Source organism: Cotesia typhae, unplaced genomic scaffold (genome assembly GCF_013202065.1).
Source record: "Cotesia typhae breed Kobodo isofemale line unplaced genomic scaffold, CoteBio_Ctyphae contig_11, whole genome shotgun sequence".
NCBI classification, from domain to species: domain Eukaryota; kingdom Metazoa; phylum Arthropoda; class Insecta; order Hymenoptera; family Braconidae; genus Cotesia; species Cotesia typhae.
In genome coordinates, this window is record NW_027423711.1 from 4476414 (window position 1) to 4489756 (window position 13343).

Below are 13343 nucleotides of genomic sequence, written 5' to 3' on the forward strand. Positions count from 1 at the left end.
CTTGAAATATTCCAGAGCACTAGGACAGTGAACTTTAAATAACAACAAAAACAAAAACAAAAATAAAAAAATTATTTGATTTAAATTATAAATAATAATCAAGATTTTTTTATCTATTATTAATTAAATTAATTTTAATGACCAGTAATACATTTTTATTTATAGCGAATTTTTATAAATGGTCATAAATTGTCATCGATGAGGATAAAAAAAATAATTATTCTAATTTTTTGTAAACTTGTAAGTCAATTAACAGGATAAAAATATTTTGTAACTTCTTAATTAATTTTTTCCATAAAAAATATTTCATTTTAAAATTAAATTATCCTAACAATATTTAAACAAAAAATCAAAAGACACTTTTGTCAGAAGCAAACAAGGCTAGATTGAAGTATCAGCAGTCAAATTGCACGCATGAAAGAAACCGTATGTAGAATTTTATGAAATGTGTTGATGCAGATGTTCACTTGAGCGAACAGGCATACTTGTCGTATTTTTTCCCAATTCAAATGATGGGAGATGGCGTACACATGACATAAAGTATAAAGTAAAAAGCATAAATAGTGTCTCGATGGAAGCAGCCACGACTCAGAGCCCAGAGTTGCGTCGAATTAAGGTGATGGAGCCGGTAATTTAAATAATTGGATGAAGGCTGGCATTATTTTTATTGGTGTAGTGTATAGTATACAGAGTTTTTTTAGTTGGGTTGGAGTCTACCTTGGAGTAGGTCCGTATTAGTACAGCACCTGCCCTTAGCTCAACTTTTATTCATCCTTCTTATCTTTATCCTCATCCCTTCCTCGTCTGCTGCTTTTATTCCTTTGATTTTTACTTTTTTACCTACTATGTCCTTTGTGAGTGTATTGTACAGTCTCGCTCATCTTTCCCTTTCATCCGTACCTCGGCAATACTGCCACAGGTATAATAAAATATAAATATCACTGCATTAGGCTTATATCTGCCGAAAAGTACAGTTTGGTTCAGAAATTTTAGACTTTGTCTGTATTTTACGGAATTTTTTGTTGAAAAATAATTAATACACTGTAAAAAATTGCGGCGTAGACAATTATCAATTAATTTGAAGCCCTCACAAATAAAATAAACTCTGAAAAAAATTTTATTTTTATATTTAATAAAAAAAAAATTCCCCAAAGTTTTCTATATTTTTTTTTTTTAATAAAAAAATTTTTGTTACTTGATTAAAAATTTAAAAATATATATTTAGAGATTTTTTAAATTAATTGCATCAATTATTTTTACCGTGAAATATTAATAATCTTTATTATGTAAACTATTATTCACTGGTCAGTTGCTTTGGATAAATATTAATTGATAATTATAAAAAATGATATTGATATAATTTTAATTATAAAATAACAATAATGACGTATTAATTTATAAAAAGAGAATGGAAAATTTAATACTGCAGACGAATGGAAAGTTCAATTTGTAAATTAATAAAACACACGATTGGTTATTAAAATTTATTATTGCCATTGTATTTGTATTTATATTGTGGATCGTACCTTTTCGATTCAATAATTATCCTGATTGTTAATTAATAATTAGTCATATATTAAATTAAATGAGTTATTATTTTTTACGTAATTTTAATAAATCACGTGTTAATTGCTTCTATAGAAAAAAATCCAAAAATAGATTTTTATTGTAAAAAATTGAATTATTTTTAAGATATTTTTTCTTGTAAAAAAATTTTTTTTTAATTAGAATTGAAGGAAAATTGTTTTCAACACTCGGAATTTTTGACCTGAAACTTTTAGAAGAACAACCTCAGATAAATGAATTTAACTGGATGCAGTTCCAGTCCCTTAAAAAATTCTTTTATAATAATTTGATATAATACACCCAGCAATCTCTGAGTTAAAATTCATGAATCACGGTTAAAGTCCAGGTATATTTACCAAAGGAATAAATCCAGGTCAAAATGACAAAAAGAATATGAGAAACTCTAACCTAAGATTAGGATGAGAGATATTTCACGAAACATAGAGGCAGCACTGCGGACGTTTTAAAATGGCGCAGCTATGAGAAGTTATTTTGCCGGCAGAAAAATTATTATTTTTTTTTTTTTTCACAAAATTTTGGGTGAACTAATTGTGATTATTATTTTGAAGAGTGAAACTTTCAGAGAGTATAATTTAATGAATTTTGTACGAAATAAGTATAGGAAAAAATGAAAAAGGAATAGGAATAATCTGAATGTAAAATTTGGGATCACTTTTGAAGGATAATCGATCATTTTAGCCTCATTTGACCTTCGTCATCATCTAGCTCCAATGGAGTTGTACTCGTTGTTGAATCTTGAGTGGAGACTTTTTATTGTGTCGAACATAAAGAGTCCCAGGTACATGAGCATAATGTACCAGCGAATATTTATCGATCATTCAACTCAGTCCATCAATTCGCTCAGGATTTATTGAATACTTTCTGGTATTAATATAATAAATATCTAATAATAATAATAATAATAATAATAATAATAAACTTCGATAAACCTAAACATTTTATTTTAATAAAATTTTAAATAAAAAAATATTTAATAAATTTTTTTTCAAGTTTATATAATTAAATTTTTATAAATTTATCAAAAATAATAATTTAATTTAAAAAAATAATTTATAAAATTTAAAAATGTTCATAAATTTTTTTTTAATCATTTTTTTATTGCTATTATGTGAATTATTATTTTTTTAGTCTTTTTCGCGAATTTGATTAAAAATTGTATTATTATTATTAAAATTTTCAATCAAAAAATTTTAATAATAACAAAAAAATTTTTTAACTGAATAAATTTTTCTCTCTCTCTCTCTCAGTCTTTTAATAAAATAAAGTGAAATTGAACTCATATGAAGCTAACAAATTGGATATCGCGGGTATAGATGTGAATGTGTATATTCTGTTGACTCCATAGAAGTCGCTCACCCTGAGAAGTTAAGAGTTGACTCAGCCAGAACCCGAGTACGAGGTGGTAAAAAATAAGTCGATGTAGCTCATGTCCTATGTCCCGAGCAGAGTCCCCGGAGACCAACCATACACTAGAGTCTTTATAGCCGGTATCAATATTATATAGCTCTGGGACTCGCTGCGAGCTCAAGTCGTCGACAAAATGAACTCAACGGAGTACATACTCTTTTTCTTGTGTTTGTCATAAAATCACAATCATAACATCAACAAATTTCCAAAAGTAAATTTAAATTTTAAAGTATTTTTTCGTGAAAAAGATAAATCATAAAAGTTGAACAAATAAACTGGAGGTTTTAAAAACGCCCGGCAATTATGCAAATAATTACAACAATCGTCTAGTTCCGAGTAGAACATATTCCGGGTAGCAAAATTAATTTGGCAATTGTCCAAATCGGTGATTTCTATTCCCAGTGGTACAGATATATAACTAAGCATAACGAGTTTACATAAATCGGATATTTGCCGGTAGAATGTCATGGCCGTCTCTAAGACGCACGTGGAATAATCTTATAACGTAATATAATACGTCCAATCTTCATCGTGATCTCCATCTCCGTCTCCTTCTATACAAAATAAGTTATACCGTTACAAGTTGATTCAATTATACCGGAATAATTAATGGTCCACGTGGAGACATTACATTAAATCAGATCTAGCATGAGGACAAACACTCGGATTTAAATACGAAATCACGAGTTGAGAGGAAAGGAGGGAAGAAGATGCTGCAATGTAACCAAAACCGGACTAAGACGTCCTTGACTAAAGTTTAATTTCCTCGGTGGTATCAACCTGGCACTGACATTCTCTCTTATACTTATACTTATACTTATACCATCCCACAGTAATAATAATTATAATAATTTATCTTTCTATACCACTCTCGGAAACTTAATTAGTGAAAAACTCAAATTGATAGTTGATAGCACTTCTAATTGTTTCTAACTCCAAATTACTAACAAATACGTCAATTTATCTCAAGTTTGATTTTTTAAATATTTAAAATTTTTTAGGATTTATTAACAAATAAATTATTATAAAGATAATTTATCAAAAAATGCTACATGTAGAAATTAAAAAAAAATATTGATGCAATTTTAAAAAAATTTTTAAATGTATTTGTTTTATTTAATGAAAAAGTTTGTATCAGTTTTAAAAATCTCTAAATACGCATTTTGTAATTTTAAAACAAATATCAACAATTTTTTCATTTTTATTAAAAAAAAATATTGTGAAGAGTTTTATTTATTAATAATATAAATAAGGGACTAAAAATGATTTTAGTCCGGAAATTTTGGCCATTGTATCTAGTCCTATCCTCTAAATTTGATTCATCTAGTATTTCCTCAAGGTTCATGTTTCAATACAAGTATCAAGTCTTCTGTTAGTAAATGTGAAATATAAGATTTCGAATCATAATACAGCCAGAGCTCAAGATCACGGATTTGGTGTGTTGAGAGAATGTGTTGGCAGAGCCACGAGCCAGTGAATGTCAGCTTGAAGGCCAGCTTTTGTCAGCGGATTCACATGTCTTGGATCCAGCGTCGAGAGAGTTGGTGTGAGGCTGCTTTTACACCGAACATATAGGCTGTTTATGTGTGCTGCGAGGTTGTCCACCAGCCCTAAGCAGCCAGAGACAGCCTATATGTCCCACCACAGTCCTACATATCCATTTATATCTCTTATGCAGCTGGCGATGTGTATAGATAGACGGAACAGAACAGAACAACCTTTGGTGGTGCTGGTGCTGCTAATGTAAGAGGAGGGGCAATGACCACCAGGAACAATTCGCGGGGAGATGGAAGGGACGTCCAAGCGTCATTGACCGTGCTATACAATATACAACGCTGTCGTTAGTTCGCTTACTTGGGTTCCACTAAGGTTCCTACATCTACACCTACATCCACAGACACCCAGCCATTCAATCCAGACGTACATCTACATTTGCGTTTGTATTTGTGTTTGTATGTCGAGTGTAGTTCAAGCTAACTGATATGTTCGAGGTGTTCCGACAATAGGTGTTGTATCTTCACTTGATTACCTTTTCAACACTACCAGCTATTTGGTTCTAGCACTAGAGAGATCCAATAGGACCCTGGTGTCGAATCGGAATTCCGATATCTCTGTGATCTTATAAATCATGATTAACTTTTGAGTCAATAGTCCTTTCATCAAAAACCAACTTCAATTTCACTGAAGTTCCAGACTTGATATGGTCTCGGTAAACCGATCTTGGCCCAAAACTTTCCAAGCAATAGCAATAATGGCCAAAATTAGCTCCAGTTGAAGAAGTTTCGTTTCATCAGTATTCTGATGTAAATTGTGTTTCCTCGAGTGAATTGTAGGTCTTCTGAAGTTTGGTTTAGGATATTGGATTAGTGAATGGATTTTATGACAAAGCTTCAGTATCACTAACGTAAATGTCTAAAATTAGCTTCAATAGTTTGGTTTCGTCACTATTCTGACATGCATATTGTATGTTTTGCCAAGCACTGTAGATGTTTGATGAAGTTTGGGTCTTGATATTGGATCAGTTGATGGATTTTACGCCAAAGCTTCGATGTTAATGGTAATAATATCGAGAATTAGCTGATAATTTAATATAATAGAATAACCGACTGCGGTTATTCTAATGAAGTTTGATTATTGATAGTGGATTAGTTGATGGATTCAGCGTTGAATTAGAAGGTATTTGGATTTCATAAATGATGGACGGATTTTGGGGTTTATTTTGTACACTACGTTCATTTTTGAAGAAATCTAGAGGTTAGGATGGTATCAAAAGTGAAACATTTGCAAAAGTTTCAAAATTTATGAAAGAATACATTGATAATCAAGTTGAACCAAGAGTTTGAACTGGATTGATAAGATTTAAGGTTTTCAGTGTAAAATCTAGGAATTTGATAGCGAAGTTTTTGAAATGAATGTCAAGAAGATGACAAAGGAAGTTTAGCTGGTGCGTAGCCTGAATACACAAATGATCTGTGAACTGGTTGGCTATAAATTGTCGTTAGGTTACAGTGATACCGTTAATCATATCTGAATAACGCGAGTGGTGGAGCCAGCAGCCCACTCAATCATCCCAGTGAGGATAGTGGAGTTAGATCGAAATGTTAATGCGGAGCAAGAGTGAGGGCACAGCGGAGATATAATTTGGATGGAGATGGAAACGGAGACAGAGAGTATGAATTCAGTGGGTCAAAATCAGATGCGACGGGTCTCCAGGCACCTCATCAGCATCAGCTAGGCTGCGGTTGGTTCCTCTGGGTATTCCTCTGATTATAGAACTGCAGTTGGCTGGTAGCTGGGACCATAGTCGATGACGATAATTCGTTGGACGCCAAAGCGACGCGACGACGGTAATCGTATTAACCAACGTCACGTTGTAGTTACTTGCTGCTCCATGAGTTCAGTGTAGAGAGTTCGTTCTAGCTAGTAGCTATGTACGTATCTGTACACCCGCAAATTGTCTGGGTTAACGAATGAGCTAGAGAAGGAGGGCACGAGAAACTAAAGAGACAACGAACAGTGAGTAAGTAAGTAAGATAGATAGATAGATAGATAGATAGATATTAGAGCTGGAGATAAAGAGGAACGCTACCGAGCACTTTGGAACGTGCATTAGCGACCGAAATGCCGCGTTTAAATTTTTACCAAATTGCATTTCTCATGCTCTTACTATCTAACTATCCTCGCTCTTACTCCTCCTGATGCATACAGGAAAATAACTAAACGGGGAAAAGTTTTTTCGCGATGAGAGTATCCAAATTTAAGGCTATTTAGTGTCTTTTTTTTTTTTTTTTTAAAGATGTAATGGTGCAACTTTATTTTTTTTTAAACCATTTTTAGCTCAGAAAATTATGATATTAAATTTAAAAAAAATTTTTTATGTAATTTTATTTTTTAATAAATTCTGAATTTCGAAAAATTTTTGAAAATTTTATAATTGACAAAAAAATTGTTTTTAATATTGACTTTTTTAAAGATGTAAGCTCATCCCGATGTTACACTCATCAAGAGCTTTCATTTGAGTACCCACATGCATTTTGATATATTTTTCATATATTCATATATATAAATATATAAAATATATGAAAAATTGATGTGGGTACTCAAATGAAAAGTGTTGAGTCGATGAGTGTAACATCGGGATGAGCTTATTTCTTTAAAAATGTCAATATTTAACAAGATACAAGGTCATTTCTTAATTATGTATTTAGAGATAGTATATTTTCGAATGCAATAAAATAATTATTATTATTATACCACAAAATAAATGAAAGAGAAATGATAATTCTCGTAATAAAAAAAAAAAAGATTATTAAAAAATAAATATAAATATTTATCCAGCAGAGAAATCGCGTCCAGTGTTACATATCGGAAATAATTATAAACCTTCATCAAAGTATAAAATATTATACAAGTCCACTCAATATCTATATACCCACATATATATGCTCATAAAGTGAGTATAAGTAAGTGAGTAAATAAGTGAGTAAGTGTATGTATATTCTATATAGAGTTGAGAGACTGAGATTACCCTGTAAACCACAACGATTAATTTTCAACCGCACGGAGACACATTACCATCCACTCGGAAATAGCACCAGGGGCAGCCGCATAAAAATTCAAGACGCGCGACACCTAAACTAACCCCTCACTCCCTCCCATCCTCATCTTCGTCCTCTTCTTCATCCCGTAACCCGTAATCCGTACAGCACAGTATACTTCTCAGTACTCAGTCCAATCTAATTGCAGCGGCTCAACCCAGACGACAGACTCGCTGCTTTATCTTTTATTTAATATATATATTCAAATTCATGGCACAGTATTATGCATGGATTTATCTCATCTTAACCTTCTTCAATGTCCAAATCCCAGAGAAGAGATAGTCATCCGTTTTAGTTTTGGTAATATTAATGCTAATTTTTGTATCACTTTTTTAAATTCATAACCCACCAGTTTATCTTTTAATTTACTGTAATTATTTGTAAAGTCATTGTTATTATTTTTTTTAATTTTTATTAAAAATACATTCCCCCCCGGCATTGCAGTTTTATAAATTTTTTCTAAACAAATAAAAATAAAAATTTTTAACTTATTTAAAATTTTTAAATATTTAATAACGCAAAATTTTATTTTTTTTTATTTTTACCTTCTAAGTACCCAAAAACTGTAATTTTTCTAAATAAGTGCTAATAGATAAAAAAATGGGAACAGAGTTTTTAAATATTTAATCTCAATTACTCCTTTCAACTTTTTAATTTTCATTAAATCCCTTTTATTTACATTTTTTATTTTGAATAAAAATTAAATTATAGGTTTCTAGTTCAGCATAAGAAATGCAAAGACAGACTATACTGAGAACTTGGGACTAGCATTTCCTTTGACCCTACTAGTACCTGAGGTCAGAAAATTTATTTCTAAGAATAGAATATAATAGAATGTGTGTTTTCTGATCCTAGAGATATTCCTAACAAAAATATTCCAGGGGACAATGGCTGGTATTTAATAAGATTAGGTGATTTTTGGTGGCGTTAAAGTATTTATGAGCCAAAGAATTTTGTGACGAAACCGAAGGAAATTTTTATATATACTTCAAATGTATCTAGATAAAATTTTTCTGAAATTTTGGTATGAGTCTAGATTTATATAAAGTAAATTTAATAAATTTTTTTAAAGGAGAATTTTGAAAGGGAAACTTTTTTTCACTCTTTTTTATACTCTGTTTTCAAGGATTCTGTTTCTCAATTATCCTTGGACAAAATTTTGTTTGCTTCAAAGATTTCTTAGTTTTTTTTTTCTTTGTAAATAAATTATAAAAGACACATGTGTTGAAAATTTAGAGAATCATTTAAGAAAACTCTTGAAAAGTTTTCAATTAAAATATTTATAGTATTTTAATGTTTTCTAAATTTAGTCTTAATAATTTTAGATAGATAAAAAAATTTATCTATTCAAAATAAAATTTTTAATTCAGTCATTTTACTAATTAAAAAAAAAACTTCCAAAGCTTAATTAAAATTTTAGAATAATAAATAAAGAAAAAAATCATCAATATCAATTCCTAAAAACTTTCATTCCTCCACACAACCAAAAATATTCCCGTCTACAAAAAGCGAGGTACTCCCATGGAATGGAGCCTTGAAATAGCCTCGAAAAAAAGTTCATCGATCGCTTTAATTTCTCATATTAATTCCTCTGTGTATACATATACCTCTTATAGTACAAAGTACACATACAAGGACACAGTATATTGTATATTGTACATTGTATATATCGTATATTGTATATGGGTATCCATAGGTCTATAACCTCCCTTTCACCCTACAGCCTTGCAGGAGCAAGCCCCTTGCCCTTCACTCTCCATTTCCATTTCCATCGCCATTCCTATCCATATCCCCATCAAGTCCATCGCACTTACCGTCCCTTTAACAACCGTGACCCTCCGTATAATCAGTATCGCCCTTTTAGGGCGCTGCCTGCTCCCTTTCCCAGAAATAAATTTCCCATCTAGAGTGAAAGCCCTCGGGAGCTCTACTCGTCCTCCCTTTCATCCCTAAATTCTACATTCTGCTTTAATATTTCCCAGGTTGGGTTAAAAAATTTTAATAAAACCCCCCCAAAAAAAAAAAAATAAAAAACTCCAAAATCACTCACCAAAAATTCCTCAGCTCTTCCAAAAATTTGAAAATTTTTGAACTTACAGGACAAGGGCACCCTACCTCTACATCCGTGACTGTACTTCCCCTTCTGTCCCCACTCCTTCCTTAAGAGCGAGCGCATGCAATGTTCCCCCACCGCTCGGCATGCGCGTCAGCTTCGGCGCGTTCAATTTTAGTCTTCGCTGGGCCGTCGTCGTGGCAGCTTCGCGACTCTTTTTTTTCCCGTTAATTGAAACAATTAACCTAGAACATTAATACAATTATTTAAATTAAAAATAAATAAAATGATATTATTAATAGCATTAATAAATAATTAAATTAAAATAGTTGGTGTGTGCAAAAAGCAAGCTCTAATTTTATTTTGGTGACGCGCACTGTAGCGAAGTTTTGTGAAGTTTTACAAAAATTACAAACCCTCCCTCTCTTCCAAACTTGGGTTAAAAATTGGACTGTATATTTGTGTTAATGTTTGGAAAGTTACATTTTACGTTTTATGTCTCGTGGACGATTTACTGCTGAGCGTCCCGGACAAACTGTTCGAGTACGCTTGCGCCAAAAACCGCCTACATTAAGGAAGAGCTTTTCTCAGTTGAATTAATATTATTATTATTTAAAGTGTGTTGATTGGTTATTTTGATAAATAAGTTTTATTTTTATTGTGTGCGTGAGTGCAATATTAATATTGATTATTCACACTCGAGATATATTATTATTATTATTAATATTATTTTTATTTAAGAAACGTGATACGTTTGTGTGGTTTGACGCAATTCTTGGATACGTCGTTTTATAATGATGTCAGAGTGGTCTGTTAAAGCACGCCGGACGTAAGTTTACACAATTATATCATTATTGTTATTTGTAATTGTTGTTTTAATGATTTAGGTATTTATTTAAAGGATAATTTTGGAGAAACACGTGACACGTGGTGAAATTTGAGGTTAAGCTTTTTTAAATTTTGAATTTCCCGCGGAAATTAAGCGCCATTATGGCGTGGCGTGGCTCCGATTTCAAAGCGAGTTTCAGCTGTGGTATCAATGGATGGTTATAGCTCAATAATATGATACGACTGTTTTGTGGATGTAGTGTGTAAACGTTTGAGTAACTGGAGAGCAATTATTATGTTGTTTAATCGGATGTTTACCGCCGAAAATAAACACGCGTGTGTGGATTGTGGATTCCGATATTGTTTTGTTTGGTTTGCGTGCGATATGACGTCCGTAAGAGGAATTTTCAATTTTTTTTTTACTTTATTCGTATGTTTAATTGGTGATAATAATGCTTTGAGCATTTTCAAGGACGGATGAGTAATGTACTGATGGCAATTTATAATTGAGAGTCGAGAATTGAAGGAGAGTTAAGGAGATTAGATTGTATTGTCGAGTTAGTCATGCAGATGGAAATTTGGAATTTGGAATTTAAATTGACTTTCGGTCATCAATTGTTTGGGATTGTAAAGCGTGATTCAGGTTTTTTTTTTTTTTTTTTTTTTTTTTTTTTTTTTTTTTGATGATTTGGAAACAAATAAAAGAGTTTGAGAGTTTCACAATATTTTTTAATGGAATTAAAAATTTTGTTTTTATTTATATTAATTTTATGGAGCAAATTTTGGGATTCAAAAATTTTTTATCAAAAAAATTAAATTTTCTATTTTTAACAAAAATGATAATAAATAATTTTTTTAATAAAATTTGTATCAAATTTTTGGACTCCAATAAAATTAAATTTTTTTAATAAAATTCAATTTTTATAAAATTGATTAATTATAATTATAAAAATTTTTATTCGTGATATTTATTTTCATAGCAAGAATGATAAAAATACTTATTGATTTTATTTTTCAATGACATTTGTCCCCTTACACTTTTTTTTATTTACTTCAAGGTTTTTTTAAAAAAAAAAAAAAAATTTTTTTTAATATTCTAAAATTTGTATAAATACTTAAATTTTTTTTTTGGAAAAATTCAAAATATACTAATCACATCTTTAAAAAAAAATTGCCAAGATAAATTTATCATTTAAAAACAAGTTATTATTTTATTTCAAAATTATCCGAAATTTATTTTATAAATTAAAAAAAAAAATAATTTTACAAATCAAAAATTTAAAAAATGTGTCAGAGAGCTAACTTAATACTCATAATCTAACTATGAAATAGACACGTGTCTCCTCCAGCCTTAAAATATTTAACTCTTTAGAAATAATAAATGCACAAAGCCATAAAAAAAATTTATCTGTAATAAAAAACAAAGCGAGGCAATTACATGTTTAACGCTTTTCTTTAAAAATGATAAAACACGAAATTTGCGATTTCAAATTAATCATCCGTGTATTTATTTAAAAACTAACTTGACAATTTTTCTTTTAATTTTTAATTTATATAAATAAATTAAATATTTATAAATAAAAATAAAAGTTTTCAAAGTATTAAAAAAAAATGTCTCTTCAATTGTAGTCACAATAAAAAGCCGTAAAATGTCTGGAGTTTTATACTTCATTTATTATTATCATTATTATTGTTATTATCTGTAGTTATGCGACTTTAAAAGCAGAGTATCGTTACACCCGATAGAGCTTTTATCGATCGACAGACAATGGACACATCATTTGTTCAATTCCTTTGAGCTTTTCAATTTTTATTTCCAATTGCTCGATTTTCTCTTTCCGGGACGAGAGCAGCGCTCTGTTAAAAATTCTGTTAATTATAACGCGAAAAAAGTATTAATTTATCTGAATTGCAGCGTTTTATTATTTATCGGTTGAAAGAAAATAAAAGTATCAGCCAGACTTTTGAGTTTGAAACTTGAATCGCAATTCTATTGTATATACTTTTTTATTATTTAATTTTACTTAATAAAAAAATTACGATGAATTTAATTAAATAGCAGAACTGTTTCAAAGCTAATTAAAAATTATCTTTTTAATGACACCGTGTAATATTAGAGGGAGTTTTATGTTTCTATAAAAGATAATATACATTTTTTTTAATGCTTCATTTTTTTTTAAATTAAATAAGTTAAGATGAGATCGGGTTTTAATGCTGCTTATAATCTTCTGATAACTTTCAGATCAAATTTAATATAATACCAAGAAGCTCTATTTTATTATCTCCATTAAATAATTTTGTCGTGTAAGGGAAAAATAATTGATGTAAAAATATAAAACTCTGAAGATGGTCTTGAGAAAAATGAAACCCAAGTGTTGAACAGATATTAAATTATCAAATTTATTTTAGTAATAAATTTTAGTGGTGTAAGTAAAGAGAAGAGAAAAGTGTATGTCGATGGTTATCGGGCATTACATCGTGTAGTATGTAATATATGTGTATACATACATTAAAGAGCATATATCGCAATGAGTATAACTTTGAATGTGATTATAACAAGCGCGTTCGCTTTCACTTGACATCATTTATTCACTTGAATAGTGGATCAAGTCCACGGGATACTTTTTACAGAGTAACCTCCCGTACAGCTTGCTTACTTGTACTTTACTCTAGTAAGTGCAGCCTACAGTCGCCTTCTTCGTTCAACGTGTTCCATTCGAGTTATTGTGCAATCCAACGGTATATAATTATGGGCATTACCATGGATGTCTTCGAGATTTTGTTGCATTCATAAGACCTTGATTCTTTTAATTAATTCAATTTTAAACAAGTTTTGTTTTATTTTTATTTTTTTAATAATAATTACCAGT

At 30.2% G+C, this 13343-nt stretch overlaps 1 protein-coding gene across 5 annotated transcripts in view; it reads left to right on the plus strand.

Annotated features, from left to right (window-relative positions):
- The first annotated feature begins 9848 nt into the window (after positions 1 to 9848).
- The window catches only part of LOC141537980 (protein gustavus-like), a 34592-nt gene continuing 31097 nt past the window's right edge, over positions 9849 to 13343 (plus strand). For 2 of the 5 annotated variants that reach the window (XM_074259215.1, XM_074259241.1), the window contains exons 1-2: positions 9849 to 10311; positions 10387 to 10474. In XM_074259215.1, coding sequence (XP_074115316.1) covers positions 10440 to 10474 — 35 coding nt within the window. In that variant the 5' untranslated portion in view covers positions 9849 to 10311; positions 10387 to 10439. Of the gene's footprint in view, positions 10475 to 13343 lie in introns of all 5 variants that reach the window. The other 3 variants (XM_074259223.1, XM_074259249.1, XM_074259232.1) reach the window with 2 other exon arrangements.